Raw genomic sequence first — 20,458 nt, 5'->3', positions numbered from 1 at the left:
TGTGGTTTCCTTGCGTTTGGGGTTGGGGGGCCGAGCGGGCTGTCTGGAGAGCCGGGGAGGGAAAGGCTGCAGCTGGACCAGGGGTGCCAAGCAGGCCCTAGTGGGTGGGGACACCTGAGCAGGATGGGGGCAGCAGTAGTGTCCGAACCGCTGGAGGTGACTTGGCCTCCACAGCTGCCCTCCGGCCCCCCAGGGCCCCTGGAATCCCGGGGTACAAGTGAAGCAGCCTCAGGAACCGCAGCAGGGCGCCGCCTCCCCGCAGCGGCCGAGGCCCCTTTAAGCGCAGGCCCCGCCCCGGCCGCCCCGCCGGGCCGGGCAGCCGCCGCCATCATGATCTGCCTGGTGCTGACCATCTTCGCCAACCTCTTCCCCGCGGGTGAGCGGCGCGGCTGGGCGGGCGCGGGCGCGGGCGCGGGCGGCGCCGGGTCGGCCTCACGCCCTGTCCCGCCGGTCCCCGCAGCCTGCGCCGGCGTGCACGAGCGCACCTTCCTGGCCGTGAAGCCCGACGGCGTGCAGCGGCGGCTGGTGGGCGAGGTCGTGCGGCGCTTCGAGCGCAAGGGCTTCAAGCTGGTGGCGCTGAAGCTGGTGCAGGTGGGCGCGGGGGGTGACGCTGAAGCTGGTGCAGGTGGGCGCGGGGGCCGGGTGGGGCCCCGGCCCAGGCCTCCTGTCCCTTCCTCCCCAGGCCTCCGAGGAGCTGCTGCGCGAACACTACGCCGAGCTGCGCGAGCGCCCCTTCTACGGCCGCCTGGTCAAGTACATGGGCTCGGGGCCCGTGGTGGCCATGGTGAGTGCCCGGCGGGCGGGCGGCCCCGGAGACCTCTGGCCCCGCGCTGACGCCGCGCCCCGTCCCGCCCGTCCAGGTGTGGCAGGGACTGGACGTGGTGCGCGCTTCGCGGGCGCTCATCGGGGCCACGGACCCGGCTGACGCCCTGCCCGGCACCATCCGCGGGGATTTCTGCGTCGAGGTCGGCAAGTAAGGCCCGCCCCGGGGGACGGCCCTAGCCCGGTCCCGCCTCCCCCACCTGGGCCCGCACGGCCCTGCCCGAAGCTCCTCCCCGCCCCCGCCCCCGCCCCCGCCCCCAGGCGCGTCTCTTCCGCGCAGGAACGTGATCCACGGCAGCGACTCGGTGGAGAGCGCCCGCCGCGAGATCGCGCTCTGGTTCCGCGCGGAGGAGCTGCTGTGCTGGGAGGACAGTGTCGGGCACTGGCTGCACGAGTAGCCACCTGGGCAGATGTGCACATCTGGAAGCGGCTCTGATACCTGCATCCTTCAGGTTCCACCCAGACTTCGGACCTTGGAACATCCTCTCTGCAGCAGGGACCACGGTAACCCTGCAGGACCTCCCTTAGGGTGGGCAGGTGCAGGCCCCACAAGCCCTGGGCCTTCCTGCCTAAGATGCCACCAACGCACAGCAGCCTGGAAATGCCCCTGGGCAATACCCTTGGCACTCAGCTTGGTCTAGCATTTCTTTTTATAATAAACAGAAAAAAGTCCTTGTCATTGTATTGGTTTAGGCCAGGAACAGAGATACGACGTTAAGACGTTTATTACATACAGAGCAGATATGTGGGTTCACTTGCAGGGCCAAAGCCTGAGGAGAGTCGTCACCCAGCCCCTTCCCCCAGCTATGCCCACCCGGCTAGCCCCCGAGTCACTTCACGATCCTGCGGGACAGACAAGGGACCCGACGTACATCACAGTGGAGGTGGCGGGTGGCGGGAGAAGCCTGCAGCCATGTGAGGCTGCAGTTCAGGGTGGCCAGCTGGGCTCGTAGGACAGCTCCCCGAGGTCTGTGCTTCTCTGGTGGGAGGGGTGGGCAGAGGGCTGGGCTGCCCTAAGGGCCTGTGCCTAGGAAGGTGGGGGGAGACCAGCGAGGCCCACCCACCCCGGAGGGCAGTCCAGGGTGGCTGCCCCCCATGCCTAGAGCCCGGCTGGACACGACTCCTTAGCCCTTTCAGGCCTCTGCTGGGCAGCCTCTTTCATCAGTTGCTCTCCGAGTAGGCCACAGCGGGCAACCCTAGGCACTTAGCGTGTCTGGGAGCTGGGCTCCTCGGAGCCCTGTGCGGGAGGCAGGCCCCAGGCGCACACCGTCCCCCATCTACCTGAGGCTGAGCCTGCACCCTAGGGCTGACCCCAGGAGAGGCCGAGGCCTCCCCTTCTTCCTGAGGCTGGGCCTGCCCTGGCAGCCTGAGAGGTTCCACCCTAGGGGCTTCTGGGAGGGGCAGGACTGCAGGGCCCTGCTCCTCCAAGGTGAGTCTTCTGCCCAGGTAGAGCCTGGGGGAGACACAGGTTGGTGAGGGCTCCAGTGGGATGAGGATGTCTGGCCTCTGTTCAAGCAGCTGCCCCAGAGTGCCTGGCCCCGTGCTTTCATGCCAGGTCCCTGGGCAGGGGGATGCCAGGGTGGGGGCTGAGGGAAGGAAGCCTGGGGACAGGGGGAGCCCCAAAGGCCAGCTGGGGGCCAGGCACCTGGGCAGCCTGAGCCCCACCTCCCTGGGCAAAGGCTCATCACCGGCCTAGTTCCCTTAGGGAGACAAGGGCCGGGGGACAGGCTGAGCCCCACCCCCACCCCCAGCAGCATGCAAAGGCAGGTGGGCTCAGGGCGGGAAGACTCGGGCGTCACCTGCAGCAGCTGCCCACACTGGATCCCGCCTCACTCTGGCCCTGAGGTGCCCTGGGACTTGAGGACTTTGGGCTGGACACCAGCCAGGAGCCACTGAAGAAAGGGTGTCCCCGAGAGGGTCTTCCCCTCTCAGGTGGAAAATGCCACCTGCTCCCCTCCTCCCAGCTGCCCCGCGTGGCTGCACTCCCTGCCAGCTGGAGGGGCTGGACCTCAGGTGAAAGCTGCAGGTTGAGAGGTTAGAGAGGGGCAGGTGGGTGGGGGTCCTATGTACACGTTGGCATCAGGCAGGGCGGGGTGGTGGAGGTGGCCTCACTCGGGCGTGTAGGACACCTGCCACACGATGACGTGGCTGCGCTCCGCCTTGGACAGCACGGGCTTCACCTGGCTCACGTCCCCACTGCCTTCCTCTGTCTCATCGTCTTCTCCGTCCCCTGGGGGTGGGTGGCAGCTGTGAGGGCCGGGTCCGTCGGCCAGCACCGGGGCCCGCCTCCCGGCCGGTGCCCACTCACCGATGCGGAAGTCGATGTAGCCTTCGCCGCCGCTCAGCACCAGCACGTTCCTCAGCTTCTGGCCCTCGGCCTCCGCGGGGGCGGCGGGCCCCGGGCCCTCGGACGGGCTGTCGAGCACGCTGCCGTTGAGGGTGGCCAGCACGTTCCCTGTGGGGCGCAGGGACCTCAGGACGGCAGCCTCCCCAACAGGGTCCCGCTGCCCCAGGGCTGTGGGGGTGGGAGCCAGGGAACCAGCCCGGCCCTCACCTGGCACCGAGACAAAGAACTTGACGGCATCCCGGTGCCCGTGGAAGCAGAGCTGGGCCTGGGCCATGGAGCAGTAGGGGATGAAGCTGCTGGCCGCCTTGTCGCTGCCGTCGTCCCCGTACACATGGATGACGCCTCCCGGGCGTGCTCCCTCCCCAGACGTGGGGGACGTCTTGTTGGCTGAGACAGGCAGGGCGGGAGGAGGGGGGCTGAGCTCCAGGTGGGGCGCCCCGGCTGCCCGGAAGCCGAGGGGAGGGCAGGAAGGTGCCTGCAGGACCCGCGGCCACGGCAGGCAGGACTCGGGACTCACCTCGCAGCCCCAGGAGCTGGCCTCGGTGCAGGACCACGGCTGGTGGCGCAGCGCAGGGAGGGAGAGGAGAGGAGGTGAGCCCGGGCAGCCCGCGTCCTCCTGAGTGGCTTGCGGAGCCCCCCCCAGCCCTCACCATCTCTGCAGATGTCCCTGGGGCCACTCACTCTCAGTCAGGGGGATGGAGATGACAACCCCGTTGCCAGTGCCCACCCAGAGGCGGCTGCCGGCGATGAGCAGAGCCGTGATGCGCACGAAGGAGAAGCCCAGCTTGCCGGTGCCTGGGGTGCGAACGGGAGGACACAGTCAGCGCAGCCGGGGCGCGGCCCCCACCCCCCGCCTGGCACAGCCCCTCACCCAGCATCTTGCTGACGTAGGGCTCGATGTCCACATCCTGCAGGTGCTGGTGGGTGTGGGCGTGGTAGAGCCGCAGGGTGGAGTCCAAGCGGATAGACACCCACACCCCGTCGCCGATCCACGCCAGCTGCCGCACCTGGCTCTCCCGCCGGGGGTGGGCGTCAAACGACTTCTGTGGGGTCGCGGTGCCCGTCAACGGTGTGGAAGGAGAGGAAGGGCAGGACCCCTGGCCCTGCTGCAGCCCTGAGGTCGCCCCGATGTCCATGAGCCCCACACCGACCTCCAGCCCGGCGCCTGCTTGGCTGCAGGGGGTCCAGGCCCCCGTGAGGAGCCTGAGCCTTGGGGCGGCCGAAGGGAAGACTAGGGCCCACACAGGTGTCCCCTGGGCTTCTGTTTCAAGGGTGAACAGCAGAAGGCTGGCCCCCCACAGGCTGGCTGCCCCTCCCCTGCCCGTGACCTTGAACAAATGAGTGACTTGTCTGCGCCTGTTTTCTCCCTTGACCTCATGCAGCTTGGTGGCGAGTGTGGAGGTGACGCCGTCAGCCCTCCCTCCCGGCCCAGGCCGCCGTGGCACTCGCCTCAATCTGCATGGTCTTGGGCTGGATGACGTGCACCTTGTTCTTGTAGCCGCACCAGACGCGGTCGAACACCACGGCCATGCAGCGGATGGAGTGGTGCGGGTGGCCCAGGCCCATCAGGTGGTAGTTGCTCAGGTCCCACTGGCCATCTGCAGGGCGACCCCGACACCTGCCCAGCCTGGCCACGGCCCGGCCCGCTCTTGGGCCGGGGCTGGAGACGCCCCTGCCAGGCTGAGGACAGGCCCCGGGGACCCAGGGAGCCCCTTGGCCAGTCTCAGGCAGGGTCACCGGCCACCGCCCACCTGCCCAGGGCCACCAAGCCTTACCTTCGCCACGGTGAAAGATGGCCAGCGTCCCATCTGCCAGGGCCACCAGCACACGGCCTTTGACGTGCCTGAGGGGGAGGTGGAGCCAGGCTCAGCCACACAGGAAGGGCACAGGCCGGGCCACCCAGCACCCACCCGTCACCCGACCTACACCAGGCTGAGCACGGAGTCCTTCAGCTTGATGGCGTGCAGGCACTTCTTCCAGTTGGCCACCGCCGAGTGCACGTAGAGCCTGCGGAGGGAGGGAGGGCGGGCGGTGGGCGGGGCTGGTCCGGAGACCTCCCGCCACCCTTGCCCCGGGGCCCTGCCTACCAGCCGTTCTGGGCTCCCAGCCACATGGTGGGCGCGGCACTGCTGCCCGCTCCTGCGGGGTCTCCGCTGGGCTCCGGCCCTGGCTGCGCAGCACTGCCGTCGGGCTCCAGCCCGTTCTCACTGTGGGAAGGACGGTGGCTCCAGGGTGGCCCTGTGACCCTGCCAGGCTCCCCCCGCTCCCCTCTCCACTCTGGCCTGAGAGCCCACCTGCCAGGCTGGGTGCCGGAGGGCGGGGCGGGGGCCGGGTCAGTGAAGACGTGCTCCGTGAGGGGCCCGGGCCGCACCGCCGCCGCCTCTGGCTCACTGGGGCCAGGGTCTGGCACCTCCGTGGCCTCCGTGGCCTCCTCTGTGGACTGGGATGGGTTGACCTTCCCATTGGCAACAGCAGCCACCTCCCCTGTGGAAGGAGAGGTGAGTGTGGGCGAGGCAGAGTCGCAGGAACGAGGGGACGGGGAACAGCCTGCCCAGGACTCACCCTGCTCCTTGTCCAGCACTGGGGTGTCCCCTCGGGAGGAGCAGTTGCTACGTGGCACATTGCAGCGGGTGGCACAGCCCACCAGGGTGATGCCGGCCAGCACACCGTCGGTGCCTGAGTCCTCTGGGTTCATGTCGCTGTCCAGGAACATCTCCCCTGGCGGGTAGTCGCTGTCGCTGGCCGCTGGGGGGAGAGTCCCACGCCGGTCAGCCCGCCGGAGTGGCACACTGAGGGCCACACCCAGAGCTCACAGCTTGGTGAGGTGGGAGGAGAGGGGACGGGCCTGTCTCTGCCCCTCTCCCAGTGGGACCCGCCTCAACACACGGCACCACCACAGCCTGCTCGCGGCCGCCGGCCCGGAGGCCTGGGGCTTTGGCAAACCCGTTCTATGGGCTGCGCCCTGGCCATGCGGAGTGAGTACTGGGACGCTGGTTCTGGGAGAAAAAAACTGTGACCTGGGAGAGACCCCTGGGAATGCTGAGGCAAAGCGTCTCAGCAGGTGGCTGGGGTTCACGCCAGAGACCTTTGTCACCCCTCCCTGTGTGCAGTGCTGGGCTGGGCCCAGAGCATCACAGGGCTGCTGCCCCAGCGGGTGACGACGAGCCCCTCCCCTGACCCCAGCTCTCCGGGCCCTGGGCCAGGCAGCGGGGTTGGGGCCCAGCTGGAGCTTTCACATTCGGGACAAAGAAATGTTTTCTGGGCCGGGCACAGTGGTCACGCCTGCAGTCCCAGCACTCTGGGAGGCTGAGGCAGGAGGATCACTTGAGCTCAGGAGTTGGAGGTTGCCGTGAGCGAGGCAGACACCATGGCACTCCAGCCTGGGTGACAGAGCGAGTCTCAGTCACAAAAGACTATGGCCTCCTGGCAGGGAAGCACCACGTCCCATGTCGGCAGCAGGACCGAGCAGACGAGGTGGCCAGCGACTCACTGCCACGCTCCTGTGTCTCAGGGTGTCACAGACGGTAGGCGGTGGGCGCTGCCCGGCAGGCCTCCCCCTAACGTCCAGCCACCCCCCACAAAGGGGAGCTCCTGCCCCCGCGGCTCACCGGGGATGCTGGCGATGCACAGCACGTGGGCGTTGCACACCGTGAACTGGTCCACCACGGTGCCTGGCTGGTTGGCGTCCACGATGACCACCTTGCTGGTGCTCAGGGTGCTGGTGAGGATCCACACCCGGCTGGAGGTGGCATCCGTCTCAGGCGTCTCCTTTGCCTGTTGCAGAGCACGGGATCAAAGCCACCCCGGCAGCACCGTGGGGTCACATGGGGTCTCCCAGAGTCTCTCAGGACCTAGTTTTGACCATGGCCTTAGAGGCACAGCTGTCCTCACGGCCAGGACACGTCATCTAAATCGTTCACGTCCATGGTCTCGCTTCTGCAGAGGAAGACTGCAGCCCCCAGAGGCTAAGTCGCTGGCCCCCAAATCAAGCCAGGACCTAAAACCAAGCCCTGGACTCCAGCCAGGAAGCATTCCCTGTGCCAGCCCTGCCCCCGCTGCACCCCTGCGGGCGGCGACTGTGCTCCCCCCTCAGAGAGAAGCTCCTGGCCGAGCCACCGGCTGCCGTCCACTGTGCCCAGGCCCCTTTGTAGCCCCACCGCTGAGGGTGGGCACAGCCCGCCAACGCTCCAAGGCAGGACTGATGGCGGCCATGGGAGCCAGGAGCTCCCACCTCATCCACCCAGCCTGAGGGACTGTCCCCAGCTGTCCTGTCTCGTCCCTCCCGACCAGACCCTGGCTGAGCTGTCCAGGGACTCGGAGTGGGAGAGGCTGCGCCGGTGGCCGAGGCTGGGCACCCCAACCTTCTTCTTCTCAGGGGACGCGTGGTTGCTCCTGGGCTCGCCGTCCGCTTCTCGGTCGCAGGTCAGAGGGTCACGGCCTGGTGTGGGCTTGGCCCCGTTCCCAGGGTCGTCTTCCGGAGGCTTCCACCCGTTCAGGCTGACGCCAGCAGCGCACCATAGCTGCAGGGACAGGGCCGTGGTGTGGGGCGCACCCCCCTGCTGGCTGCTGGGAGGGCCCCCGCCCCCCAGCCTGCCTCCCACCTTCATGGTCGGGTCCTTCTCCACCAGAGGCCGGCAGTACACGGGGACAGGCACGTTCTTCATCCTCGTGTCCTCCTGGGCCCCACTGGGACTCAGCTGCAACCAGCAGGAGGGTGCTGAGGGCGCGGCCCGGCCCGCCACCCTTCCTGCCCTCCCTTCCGGAACCGGGCCCCTGCGCCGGCCCTGGGCAGGGGGGCCCTGGGAGCTTTGGGGCTCCTCCCCTGCCCAGGGATCGCAGGGACAGGCCAGGCGGAGGGGCCGGTGCGTGTGGCCCCGCCCCCTCCCCGTGCGGCCCCGACCCCTCCCCGTGCGCCCCGCGCACCTGCTTGTACTTGGCGGGCAGGCTCCAGCCGCAGGCCTGCAGCCGCCCGTCGTCGTTGCGCACGTGCTCCCGCACCTGCCGGTACTGCTCGCGCTTCTGCTCCCGCCGCGCAGAGGACGTGCAGTCGCTGGGCGGAGGGGACAGCAGGTGACTCCCCTGTCCAGGGCTCAGCCCCGCAGGCCGGCCCCACGGGGCAGGGAGGGAACCCCAGAGGAGGCCGTGGTCCGTCTGAGGGGAGGGTGGCTGTCCCCAGCACCAGGTGTGGCCTGGGGCTTAGCGGCCACACCCAGCACCTGCCTGAGCAGGAGCCCATTCTACTGTCACCATCACCCCGCGCTCGAAAGCCCAGGCCTGGGCTCAGTGATTCCTTCTCGGACGTGGGCCTGAGGTGGCTGCCCGGGGCCAGCACAGTTGCATGGAGAGGCCACGACCCCTGACACCTCGGCCGGGGGTCCCGAGAGGTGAGGCCGGCCCTCTGGAGGGGAGGGGCCCCGGGACACATCTCCCCGCCCCTTGCGGTCCAGGACTGAGGCTGCGGGACACTCACTCATCGGGGAAGAACTCGAGGGGTCGGCTGCCCGCCGAGATCTGGCACATGCCGTGGTTCCGGCGCTGGCTGAAGCCGGCCGTGGTGGGCGACTTGTAGTGGATGTTCACGGAGGGGTAGGCCCGCTTGGCTGGAGGGGGGCTGGACGAGGAGCTGAAGAGGCGGCTGAAGCTGCGGGGCACAGGGAGTGAGGGGCGGCCGTGGCCCCGGAGCCTCCCCGCCTCCCTCAGCCGCCAGCCAGACCCGCCCGGCGCCGCAGCTCACAACTGCCAGATGGTGGACTTCTTCTTCTCCTGCACGGAGGGGTGCTCTCGGGACGCCCTGCGGGGAGGGGCACGGGGAGGAGCTCGCTGGGGCTTCCCACTCCCTGCCTGGGACCCCGCAGGCTCCCCGGGAGGCCCCAGCGCCCTCTGTCTTCCCAGGAGAGAGGCGGTGTGAGGGGTCACACATGGAGGGCGGGCGCCTTGGTGACACCCCGTGGGGACCGGCTCCCAGGCCCCAGCCCCACCTGATCATCTCGGTCCACCGCACGGCCTCCTGCAGCTCCATCAGCCGCTCCTTGTACTGGTTTCGCTCCATGAGCACGCGGGCCATCTCCACCCGCGTGAAGCGGCGGCGCTGGGCCATGGGGATTTTGTCCTGCGGAGGACAGAGGCGCCAGGCTCAGCCACCGAGGGCTGCGGTCCCTGCAGCTTCCTCGTGGGACCTGCCACCTGGGGGAATTTCCCACAGACCCTGGGGGAACCACATGGGGGTGCGGGGCACAGGGGGCCCAGTCCACACGGCCCTGTCAGGGCTGCTTCTTCCCAGACTGTCACGAGATACGCCTGGGGGTGCAACCTGGGGAACTTCCCACAGCTCCCCGGACACCTAGACAAGCCCAGGCGCCTCGGGTGCAGCACGGGGGCACCGGGATGGGAAGTTCAGGGGAAGGTCCAGCCACGAAGCACAGGGTGGGCAGGTGGGGTCCTCCCCACACGGCCCAACCACCTGGCACTCTGCCTTCTCAGGGGCTCTGGAACGATGGTCCAGGCCTAGGCCCAGCCTCCCCTTCTGACCCAACATGGCAGGGGGTGGGGGTCACAGTCCACCTGCAGCTTTCTCTCCTGGACTATGGGGAGGTGGGGGCTGCACGGGGTGGGCCGACACACGTGACTTCCCTTGATCCTCGCCACGACCCCCAGGGCCCGGGCCAAGGAGGGTAAGGCCGAGGCTGGTGTGACCCTGCTCTCCTGAGGGACGGCGGCCCTGCTGTGGTGGACAGGCCTCCGGCCGGGAGGGGAGGTGGAGGGTTCTGAGGTGGGAAGGGCCCCACCAACGCCAGGCCGCAGAGGGGTTCCTCAAACACCCCGTGCTCTGCGGCGGTGGGCCGGGGGCCTGGGAGGGACAGCAGGTGGCTGATGCTACTTCTGCTGCCTGGCTATGTGGCACAGCCAGGGAGACCCCGCCTGTGACATACAAAATGCAGCCACCAGGACCTGGGACTGAGGGTGACCCAGCGTCAGGGCTGGGGTCCCACCAAGGGGCGGGGGCCTGACTCCAGGGGCAAGTGATGCCTTTGGACTCGATGTCACATGGGAGGGTGAGGAGAACCGGGAGCCCGGAACCAGCGAGTCCCCGCCCCGCGTCCCCCGCCCAGAGCCCGCATGTTAATAGTGGAATATACCAATTCTGTACAGAGATAGCTGCTTACATCCTCCACCTCTTCTCGGGGCTCACGGCGGGCCACGATGGCCTCTGACTTCGCTCTGCGGGAGGAGGGAGGACATGGGGACGGGTGAGGCCCCAGGGGCCTCAGGAAGACCCAGGCTTGGGCCGGCCCGGCAGTGCGTCTGCACCTGTGCAGGGCGCAGGGCTCTCCCCACGGGGACCCCAGTGGCGGCTCTCTGGTCCGGGGCCCTGAAGGCTCCTGCCAGTCCCTGGGACAGTGTCCCACGACCGGCCTCACGTGTGCCGAGGTGCAGACGCCCATCCCGGCAGCTCCGGCCCCGTGAGGCTGACGGGGGGTGAGGCGCATGGCAGTGCCCAGCAGACCCTGCCCCTGCGGAGCACGGCCCTGGGTCCTCAGCTCTCCCCTCCTCACCAGAGAATTGTCAACAGCTGTGTGGCCCAGCCTTGGCTGGTCAAGGGCTGGGAGCAGAGGGGACTGCGGGGTCCCTCCCTGCACGAATGAACAGGGGGTGCGAGAGCGGCAGCCAGGCCCTGCACACCGCCCAGGAGTGACGCGCACGCCAGGCCCCCTGCTCCTGCGTGATCCCACGGCCCACGTGCGGGGTCCGCGTGGGCCGGTGTGAGTGGAGCCACGTGCGGGGTCCGCGTGGGCCGGTGTGAGTGGAGCCACGTGCGGGGTCCGCGTGGGCCGATGTGAGTAGAGCCACGTGCGGGGTCCGCGTGGGCCGATGTGAGTGGAGCCACGTGCGGGGTCCGCTTGGGCCAGTGTGAGTGGAGCCAAGGGGCAGCCGCGGACGGGGCCGCCTGGGACCTGGGACGGGACGGAGTGCCGGGGCCGGTGCCGGGGAGGGCGCAGGAGCCCACGGGTGTGGGGCCCTCACCTTTTCAGCTCCTCCTCCAGCTCCTTGATGCGGTTTTCCAGCTTGACCTTGGCCTGCTTGGCGGCTTCCAGCTCCCCCTTCAGCACCTCCTGCTCCCCCGACAGCTGGTCGACCTTGGCAATGAGGTCGTTCTTCACGACGTTCAAAGCGTTTCTTGGAAAAAGCAGAAAGATGGGAGCTTCGTGTGAGCCTCGCGTGTGAGCATGACAGGGCTTTCTGGGGGGTCCGCCACACGCCCCTGCCGCAAAGGCACATCCCGGTCACGGAGGCACTGAAGGTGGGTGACCCGTCCCCACCTGGCGCTAAGCTCCATGGTCACCCTAGCGAAGGGGTCCTGAGGACACGGCGTCACCCAGGAGTCCTGCTCCCAGTCCCTCCGTGTCCCCAGGAGGGTGAGCCTGCATGGCCTGGGCCAGTCCGGCAGCCTGGGGAGGGGCTGCGGGAGGGGGCCTCTTACTTGGTTTCCAGAAGCTGTGAGTTTTCCAGCAGCAGATTCCCGACTTCTTTGCCCATTCCTGAAACAAGGGGCAGAGGTTTGATCTGTGCCCTTCAAGGCTGGGCCCTGACGCTGCCATACCTGTCTCAGTGACAGTGTCCAGGGGCGGGGGGTGGCCTGTGCCCGGAGGCTGCCGGGCGCTGCAGAGGGAGGTGCAGTCAGCCCCGAGCCGCGCTGCAGCCGGCAGGAAGGCCCCACGGAGCAGGGCCGGGGCGGCAGTGGGGCTCGCACCCCGGGTCCTCACAGCCCCCACCCAAGGTGCCCTGGAAGGGCCCTGTGTGCCACCCAGCCCTGCCCACTGGCGCCGCCCCTTCCCCGGCTCTGCGGTTTCCAGGCCTGTCTCGAGGCAGATGCCTTAGCGCTGCCCCACGGGTGAATGACGTTGGAGCCGTGGTGACAGGACAGGGACAACAGTGAAACCTCTGGCCGAGGAGATGGGATGGCCGTGGCAGGCACAGCCATCTACCTAGGCAGGCGCAGGCTGGGGGGCCTGGCCAGGGTGATGGGGCCGGCAGGAGGCAGAGCACGGAGTGGACGGAGGAGCACAGGGAGGGACTGACCTGGCCCCTTTGCCCCCAGGCCCGAGTGGACCTCCCAGACTGAGCTTCCTGCAGGCAGGTCACAAAGCCCCGGGCAGTAGCCAATTGGAGCCTGCAGGGCAGCCCCGAGGCCCAAGGCCTGGCCCTCCCACCCACTCCCCACTGTCTGTGCGGCCATGAAACAGCGCTGGGCGCCCCGTGTGCCCGGCTGTTGGGGTCCTGCCTGTGGTCTGCACTGGCCCCCCCGACAGGTCGCAGCAGGCACCGGGCTCACCCCAGACAGGGTCTGCCCCGAGCGTGTGGCAGCTCAGAAAGGCCGGGGCTGCCCTGCGCCGGCCGTCAACAGTCTGCCCACGGGGAGCCAGCCAGCTCAGAGGGAGGGCGCCGCCTCCCACGGCCCACCGAGGCACAGTGGAGAGACATCCCCCGGGAGCTGGGGTCCCCGCTGCCCCACCATGCAGAGCAAAGCCCCCGGCGCGTGAAGCGTGAGGAGATGTCGGCGTGGAGAGGAGCGACAGGCACTGGCACGGCCTGGCCTTACCAAAGAAATCATCGCGCACTACGGGAGCCGTCCCAGTCCCACGGGAGACGGGCGACCCGGGCAGGCGGGAGACAGGGAGGGAGAGAGAAAAGAAGCGCATTAAGCCGTGTAGACAGCAGGGCGGGCCTAGAGCTCGTTCTCGCTGGGCTGGGGGGGCGCAGGCGGGAGCAGGGCGGGCAGGTGGGGTGGAGCCAGCTGCTCCTTCTGGGAAGTTTATCCTTGAGGTCGCAGGGAAGACAACCAGGCCAACCCCCCGTGAGGAACACAGTTACAGGTACCCGGATGCCGGGCGCGGAGGGGCTGGGGGCTGTGGGTGGGGGCAGCTGTGCCGGGCATGGCTGCCTTGAGCACTGACGGGCAGGGGCCTCGGAGCCCCCTACTGCAAAGCAAGGATCCTGGGCCGCGCATGGCGGGGGCTTCCTGGTCCCTGACTTCTGGGTACCCCCGACAATGGGGACAGGCCACGGATCTGCCCTCCGGCCCTTCCTGTCCCTGCCGAGCGTTTCTAATGGCTTCACAGAACCGCCAGAAACGGCCCTGGAGACCACCAGGCTCCCGAGAGGTCACGGTCAGCGGCTGGTGGCCCAAACCCAGGTAAGCTCCGGGCGGGAGTGGGCTGGACAGCGAAGCGCAGGCACTTGAGCGGCTGTGACCAGGAGCGGGACAGTCCACGCGGCCACGGAGCCTGGACAGCCAGGGGCGTGTCCCTGCGGGCCCCACCCGTTCCACCCGGCTGCAGATAGAGCTACGCACCTGAGAACTCCCCTGGCGTGTCCAGCGTCCAGCGAGGCACCGGAGGTGGGCAGGGAAGAAAGTGACAAAGGTCAGTTGGTGACCGGAACCAACAAAATAAAAACATTCTCATTGGAGGAGAAGCATCAACAACCCGGCCAGTCCAGTGCCGGGGGTCGAGAAAGAAGGAGGACAGATTCCAGCAGGGCTGCGGTGACTTGGCCCACGGCAGGCAGAGACCCAGTGCAAGAGGGAAGCCGAGTAGCATGTCCCTCAGCACCCGGGGCCGGCACCGCGACCCCCACAGCTGCCCCTTCAGTCCCCACTCCCACCTGGCAGGAGGGCCGGCCCCCCGCAGACCCGGCTGCCGAGGCCTGTGCCGAGGAGGGTGCTTGGTGTGCGGGTACAGCAGGTGCCGAGGGCGTCTGGCCTCCTGGAAGCCTCTGGGGGCCGAGCAAGTGAGCGCCGGGGGAGGCGCCATCCGGCCCGGAGCTGGACTCCCGGCTCCCGGGGAAGGGCACGGCCGCGGGGGAAGGGTGACCAGAGGAGAGAAAGGGAGCAAGGAGCCAGCTGTGCCCAGATGAGTCAAAAGCAGAGAGGGTGGCGGGGGCTGTGGGCGGCACGTGCCGTCCCCACCGGGCGGGGCCTCCCCATGACACGGGAGGCTGGCGGGGACGCGGCTGTGGTGGAGGAGCGCTTCTGTCCCCAACAGGCTTGAAGACACGGTTCTGTTCTCCGTGGCTCATTTCACATGCGGAGGAAAGGGGTATTAAAGTCACTTGACTTAAGTGACAACGTGGTGACAGCTGCAGGAAGCCAGGGAAGAGGTGTCCCCGCTGGGAGCAGCTGTGCCGCTGGTGGCCACTGCTCACAGCCACCTTCCCTGCTCAGATGCTTTCCAGGTAACCACCGCTGCCACAGCAAAGCGGGCCGTGTCATCCACCCTCTTGGGCGACCTCCTTTGTCCCACCTGACCGTGTGCCACGGGACTCTCGCGACAGGGATTCACAGCCACCTTCAATGCTCTGTGGCCTCCACGCAGGACTGTCTCGTCCCTCGCAACGCCATCCGCCCCCGTAGACACTCAGGGCATTTAGTTGTGACCACAGGACGCTGCAGCACTGTCCCCAGGGGAGGACCCGTGGGCCTCCCAGCCTCCAACCCCCAACGCCTGCTCCAAGCCCCCCAGCCCTGCGGCGCAGGACAGCCCCAGCTGTCCCCATGTTTGCCAATCCTTCAGGGAAAAAGAGTTTTCTGCATTTTCCTCTTCATTTTCATTTGTTTATCATTCCTGGAGTCCAGCACCCTTCCCGGTCTGTTGGCATCTTCTGTGAAGTTCCCAGTTCATCCGCTGCCGTTTCCTACTATACTAAATACTTGGTTTATTTTCATTTTAATGACGTCACCATCCTCAGTCACAGTCGTCAGTATTTTCCTTACAGCTTTGGTCATGCAGAGAGGCCGAGACTGTGAAAATATTTTCCAATATTCTTTTCCAGTTCAATTATCCTTGTGTGTTTATGTTTAGATCTTTAATCCACCGGGAAGTTTGTTTTGTTTGTGGTGTGAGGTTGGATCAGACTTCATTTTATTCCAGGAGCTTCTCAACTAATCCAGTGGATTTACTGAATAATCCACCCATTGCCCACGGCTCGAAATGTCACACCTGTCATGTGGATGCCCCTTGGGCTCCAGGCCTGTCCTCAGCTCTTCCTGTGGGCTCAGTCCCTGGTTGTCCTCATGCTCCTCCACTGCCACAGCTCACGGCTGTAGACCCGCGACGGCTGTGCCGTGAGCTTGTGCCGCCTCCAGTTTCCTGGGCTATTCCCACACGTTTATTCCTCCGGATAAACTTCAGAGTTCATTCATAGGCCGGGCGCAAAGTGTTTTTAGACTATTTACATTTTAAAATTTTTTATTGTAGGCTGGACACGGTGGCTCACCCCTGTAATCCCAGCACTCTGGGAGGCCAAGGTGGGAGCATTGCTCGAGGTCAGGAGTTCGAGACCAGCCTGAGCAAGAGCGAGACCCCGTCTCTCCTAAAAGTAGAAAAATTAGCCGGGCGTGGTGGCACCTATAGTCTCAGCTACTCGGGAGGCTGAGGCAGGAGGATGGCTTGAGCCTAGGAGTTTGAGGCCGCTGTGAGCTAGGCTGACGCTACTGTGTTCTACTCAGGACAATGGAGTGAGACCCTGTCTCAAATAATAATAATAATAATAATAAAGCATCCCCATTCATAAAGTTCCAGAAACCCCCCAACAAGCCCGTGGCCATGCTGCTGGCACTGAATGAATCCATGTGGGAACAGAGGCCTGGGCTGTGACGCTGGCCGAGAGCTCACGGGCTCAGGCTCTGGGTCCCGGCATGCGTCACGGTTCTCGGCGCACTGACGGCTTCTTCCATGCCCTCCGGTGATGTGCTCCAATTCTCTGTACCACGTTATTTCTAGACATTTTCCAGGTCTGGCTGCGGGGGTGGAACGTGTCCCGCGGGACCCCAGCCTGACCGGGGTGCAGAACGTGGAGTGAGGCCGATCCGTCTGGGTTGCGATTTCAGATTCCGACTAAGCAACGCGGGGAAATAAGCTCAACTTCTCTGAGCTTCGGTCTCCCCGTTTATAAAATGGGAACAGCCTCCCAGCGTGTGCTTTCTGTGAAGTCCCACGGACGGTGCGGGTGAGCCAGCCGCTCAGCACCTGCCACCTGCCAAGTGGTCAGAAGTAGTAACTCCCTCACTCCCCAGTTATGTCCATTCTGAGATGCACTTTTTCCTCATGTTGACATTTCTGAAATTTCAGTGGGTCTTAATCACTGGCCTGTCGTAGTTCAATTTGCAGCAATTTATTTTCTTTCTTGGACATTCTAAAACAATGGTGTGTCTTAAAGCTGGGCTGTTGCAGGTTCAGTGGGATCCAACACACACCCTGCCCCCCCACCCCGTGTGTTGCGGAGCCACCAGCCCAGGCGCTCGGCCCCGGGGACAGCGGCTCCGCCCCGTAACCACGCTCAGCAGCACCCACGGCACCGCGGGAGCACCCGTGTTTCTGGAATGGCAGGATGTCCCCGCTGCGCAGAACAGCCACGAAGCTGCAGCCAGAGACCTGCATGGCCCCGGCCCTCACCTGCGCGGAAGCCGCGCCCGGGAAGTCAGGGCTGCGGCCCAGGACAGGCACCGGTGACGGCAGCGATGGCATGGGCACCAGGCTCCCGTCACCAGCCCTCGCCCGGATGCGCCAGAGGCTGGGGACGCAGGTCCCAGCTCGTCTCCCTGCCCCGTCCCGAGAGCAGGCTCCACCTTTCCACGTCCCATCCGCAGACGGCAATGGCGACGGCCCCCCCTGGACTCCCCAGGGCCGCGTGGCAGCCGCCCCAGAGCGAGGTCTCAAGCCAGCCTGAGCCTGGGGGAGCCGCGATGGCCACCGTCCCGCGAGCGGGGCGGCCGAGGACGGGCTGCACAGCGGCTCCGTGGCGCCCAGTCCTTGCACGGTGCGAGGAACATCTGGGAACAGACGCGGGCAAACGTGCCTCGTGATTTCTTGGGCAAAGACCACACCAGCTCCCCCTGGTCCACGAGCCACCCCCCCGGGCTTCATCAGACAGAGCCCCCAGGGTCCCTGCCCTGTCCACCCGAGGCAGTGACCCCTCTGTCCTCGCCAGCTCAGAGTGGCCTCCGGGCAAAGCTTTGAATGACAGCGTCCCATCCTCTGCCGTGCCTCCCGGCACCACCGACAGAGACTCCGTACGGAAGTGACCTCTGCAGCAGGGCTGCCTGGGCTCCCTGACAGGGAGGGGGGAAGGTCACAGGCGTGAGACACGGCACCAAGCCTGTATTTTTCATGTCTTTGCAACACGTGAGAACAATTTCATTAAAAATATATATCGTTGGCTGGTCACAGTGGCTCACACCTGTAATCCCAGCACTTGGGAGGCTGAGGTGGGAGGATCGCTTGAGCCCGGGAGTTCAAGGTTGCAGTGAGCTGTGATCGCACCACTGCACTCCAGCCTGGGTGACAGAGGGAGACCCTGTCTCTCAAAAAAAAAAAAAAAAAAAAATGTATATATGTATATATATATGCAGCCAAAGTGGGCATCCTGCCTTCTTCCTGCTCTTAGAGGGAGAACTTCCCGGCTCTCACCATTGAGTATGAATGTGCCTAACACTACTGAACTGAATACTTAAAAATGGTTTGAGAGGGTAAACTTTCATGTTATTTATATTTTACCACAATTTAGAAACTACACACAGCTGTCTCCATCAAGGTCACCTACGACCGCTGTCAGCTCCGCCTCGTCCGGGCCTGGCTGAGACGAGCTTCCGGCTGAGCTCTGAGGCAGCCGGCTGCTGAGCACCCTGCCCCAGACAGGGTCATCGCCCGGTGACAACACGAGAGGCAGGACCCGGAGCCCGAGAGCAAGGACACACCAGGCTGCGAGGGCCTGTGAGCCCTTCCTCAGCGGTGCCAGGACCTGCGGTGTCTGCGGCTGGCCTGGCCACCGGGGAGACACCGAGTCCCGGATGGCAGAGGCGCGGGCAGGCCTGCGATGGCTGTGTCTTTGCTGACCTGTGTGGACTGTCCCTGTCATTCTGCCCCCAAACCGCACCGTGACTGTCCGCACAGTGTTCACGTTCAGTCAGGCGTTACAAGAGGTTCAGAGATGACGGAAGCAGCGGAAGGATGTGTGAGGTCACATGCAAACACTGCAACATTCCACGTCGCGGCCCTGAGCGTCCTGGGATTCTGGTGTCCCTGGGAGGGGGTGGGGTGGCATCCCGGAGCCACTTCCCTGCGGACACCCAGGGATGACTGTGCGCAGAGCACGGGTCACTGACATCGTGACAGCCAAGCTCCCAGCCCACGGCTGATGCTACAACGAACCCAGCACAGAAAGCCCTGCCCTGCGGTCGCTGCGGGGACGGCCTGGCTTACCTAGGAGGTCGGCCCCTTCATCCACGTCCCCGATGACCTCAGAGCCTGCCGTGGACAGCTCGTGGTAGAGCGAGTCGGTGTTGATGCCAAAAGCTTTGTTCACGATCCCCTGAGTCGGGCTGCCGGGACACACAGGTCGGGGACAGAGTCAGCACCTTCGCGGCTGCGTATCCAGACCCTCCGACGCCTCCCGGCGCAGCCACTCCACGCCGACACTGCTGCGGGCGCGGGCGCGGACGGGACGGGGGAGGCAGCCCTGATGCTCCCACAGGAGGGGCTGTGGGGGCTTCGCCAAGGCCCCCGACTCGGGCGAGCTCTGAGCCCCCGGGCCCCGGGCGTGGGCCGAGTACCTGCTTCCTGTGCGGTCCAGGCGGGTCTCTGGACACATGTCCAGCTCTGGGGTGGAGTCGATGATGTCCTGGACATCAGACCACTCGTCGCTGCTGCCCATGCCTGCGGGAGCACACGGGCCAGGGTCAGGGGGCCGGCGATCCCCGGCCTGCTCGCAGGACCCTCAGGCCAGACCACCCGCTAGGCAGGGGTCCCTAGAGAAGGGGTCTCCCTGCAGGGGGTGCCCAGCCACTTGCCCCCCCCCCCGAGATCCGGGAATGGCTCCTTTTCGTGCTGGAATCTGAAGGGGCCGAATGTCGCTTTTCTCTTTCTCTTACTAGACTGTGTGCTGCTGGGTGAGGGGGGTCTACAGTGCCACGCTGGGCCGTGTCCCCCAAATCCCTAGCGATAGATACACCCCCGTGTGACTGTGTTTGGAGACCGGCCTTTAAGGAAGTGGCTAAGGTAGAATGAGGTCACCAGGGTGGCCCTGATCCGGTCTGACAGTGTCCTCACAGGGAGCGATGAGGACACAGACCCGGAGGACGACCTGTGAGGACACTAGCCGAGGAGTGAGGCCTCAGGGCACCAGCCTGCGACACCCGACCTTGGACCTCAGCCCCAGACAGCAAGGAATTGCGTTTCTGCCGCCTCCGTCCCCCGGCCTGTGGTCTGTGTGACGGTGGCCCAAGCACACGGCCGCGTCCGCCCAAGCTACAGCCCGTACAGGCCAGGACAGTCCCCCGGCTGGGCCAAGCGTCAGGCTGCGCACCGATGCTGACGTTGCGCATCTCCTGGGTGACCTGCACCTCCATGTTGCGGCTGTTGCGCTTCTCCCGGGCGCGCGTGTTCTTGCTGCCGCCCCCGTACCCGCCCAGGGGCTGCACGCTCTCGTTGAGGGGCGTCACCGCGGCTGAGGGCACGGAGGACGTGGGCGTGTTGGACTTGGTGCCCGTGGTGCTGGGCGTGGCGGCCGCTGAGGACTGGCCCGACTCGGACATCTCATCTTGCGGACACTAGGGCCAAACACAGGGGCGGGGAGAACAAGTCACGGGGTCGCCGCGCCCGCAGCTCCCGCGAGGCCACCCGAGGCCCGGGCACTCCACCGCCAGCCGCTGTGCCGCAGCCGACGGCACCCGCCCGCTCTGGGCGCCCTGGTTCTTGCCACGCCCGTCACTCCTGAGCAGTTCTCGCTCACGGCCGCTGCCTCCAGCTGCCGCCTCCGGCTCCCCAGAAGCAGGGCCGCCTGATGTGGCGGGTTTGGAATGGGCTTCTGGCCTGTGCCCCCCGACAGCACGGTCCACTGAGGCCTCGCGGGAGGGGCACGAGGCTGCGCGGAGGACCACAAACAAGCCGCAGCCCAGGGCAGGGCGGAGAGCTCTACACGGAGACCCGGGAAAGAGGCCAGCCAGGCTGACGCCCTGTCTGATCGCGTTGTCACTGTGTGTCACAGGTCCCACCCGCCCTGTTGCCGCTGCCCAGGGACCCCTGCTCAGGCCTGGTGCAAGTCGGGGGCCGGGGAGGGACCATGCACCCCCCCAGATCACCTGGACCAGCGTTCAGCCCCGAGTGCCAAGGCCAGTGCGATAAACGGAAATTCCTGAAATGCCAGTTTCACAGAAGGGACTGGCACCAAGTATTCCGGGGCGGGTGGGAAGCCCAGATTATTAACAACTGCAATCACCTGTTTACCAGAATAATA

General features: G+C 66.2%; 2 protein-coding genes across 9 annotated transcripts in view; one reads left to right on the top strand and one right to left on the bottom strand.

The window, feature by feature from the left end:
* Nucleotides 1–20: 20 nt before the first annotated feature.
* NME3 (NME/NM23 nucleoside diphosphate kinase 3) lies at nt 21–1,494 on the top strand. The gene is made up of 5 exons (XM_045541126.1): nt 21–376; nt 461–591; nt 683–784; nt 861–973; nt 1,103–1,494. Exons 1-5 carry the CDS (start codon nt 124–126, stop codon nt 1,218–1,220), a joined length of 717 nt encoding a protein of 238 aa, XP_045397082.1. The 5' UTR covers nt 21–123; the 3' UTR covers nt 1,221–1,494.
* Nucleotides 1,495–1,529: 35 nt separating this feature from the next.
* Nucleotides 1,530–20,458, bottom strand: part of MAPK8IP3 (mitogen-activated protein kinase 8 interacting protein 3) — a 43,638-nt gene continuing 24,709 nt past the window's right edge. For 3 of the 8 annotated variants that reach the window (XM_045541104.1, XM_045541107.1, XM_045541111.1), the window contains 27 exons: nt 19,529–19,772; nt 18,777–18,879; nt 18,427–18,545; nt 13,521–13,532; nt 12,768–12,785; nt 11,649–11,706; nt 11,192–11,344; nt 10,306–10,387; nt 9,148–9,278; nt 8,904–8,960; nt 8,640–8,810; nt 8,093–8,219; nt 7,771–7,866; nt 7,531–7,689; nt 6,778–6,943; nt 5,732–5,914; nt 5,464–5,653; nt 5,257–5,376; nt 5,096–5,176; nt 4,945–5,012; nt 4,619–4,767; nt 4,041–4,212; nt 3,851–3,964; nt 3,687–3,725; nt 3,377–3,556; nt 3,131–3,277; nt 1,530–3,052 (listed from right to left, as the gene is read on the bottom strand). In XM_045541104.1, the coding sequence (XP_045397060.1) occupies nt 2,931–3,052; nt 3,131–3,277; nt 3,377–3,556; nt 3,687–3,725; nt 3,851–3,964; nt 4,041–4,212; nt 4,619–4,767; nt 4,945–5,012; nt 5,096–5,176; nt 5,257–5,376; nt 5,464–5,653; nt 5,732–5,914; nt 6,778–6,943; nt 7,531–7,689; nt 7,771–7,866; nt 8,093–8,219; nt 8,640–8,810; nt 8,904–8,960; nt 9,148–9,278; nt 10,306–10,387; nt 11,192–11,344; nt 11,649–11,706; nt 12,768–12,785; nt 13,521–13,532; nt 18,427–18,545; nt 18,777–18,879; nt 19,529–19,772 (3,261 nt within the window). In that variant the 3' untranslated portion in view covers nt 1,530–2,930. The remainder of the gene's footprint in view (nt 3,053–3,130; nt 3,278–3,376; nt 3,557–3,686; nt 3,726–3,850; nt 3,965–4,040; nt 4,213–4,618; nt 4,768–4,944; nt 5,013–5,095; nt 5,177–5,256; nt 5,377–5,463; nt 5,654–5,731; nt 5,915–6,777; nt 6,944–7,530; nt 7,690–7,770; nt 7,867–8,092; nt 8,220–8,639; nt 8,811–8,903; nt 8,961–9,147; nt 9,279–10,305; nt 10,388–11,191; nt 11,345–11,648; nt 11,707–12,767; nt 12,786–13,520; nt 13,533–18,426; nt 18,546–18,776; nt 18,880–19,528; nt 19,773–20,458) is intronic. The other 5 variants (XM_045541105.1, XM_045541112.1, XM_045541109.1 and 2 more) reach the window with 3 other exon arrangements.

The sequence above is a fragment of the Lemur catta genome, chromosome 2 (genome assembly GCF_020740605.2).
Source record: "Lemur catta isolate mLemCat1 chromosome 2, mLemCat1.pri, whole genome shotgun sequence".
Classification (NCBI taxonomy): Eukaryota; Metazoa; Chordata; class Mammalia; order Primates; family Lemuridae; genus Lemur; species Lemur catta.
This window is presented reverse-complemented; position numbering and strand designations above follow the sequence as displayed.

What these genes read in the sequence shown, in the direction of transcription:
- NME3 (XM_045541126.1), top strand. Translation starts at nt 124, where the DNA reads ATGGGGGCAGCAGTAGTGTCCGAACCGCTGGAGGTGACTTGGCCTCCA. An exon ending in TGGCGCTGAAGCTGGTGCAG is followed by an intron (nt 592 to 682) that starts GTGGGCGCGGGG and finishes CTTCCTCCCCAG; the next exon opens with GCCTCCGAGGAGCTGCTGCG. An exon ending in TTCTGCGTCGAGGTCGGCAA is followed by an intron (nt 974 to 1,102) that starts GTAAGGCCCGCC and finishes TCTTCCGCGCAG; the next exon opens with GAACGTGATCCACGGCAGCG.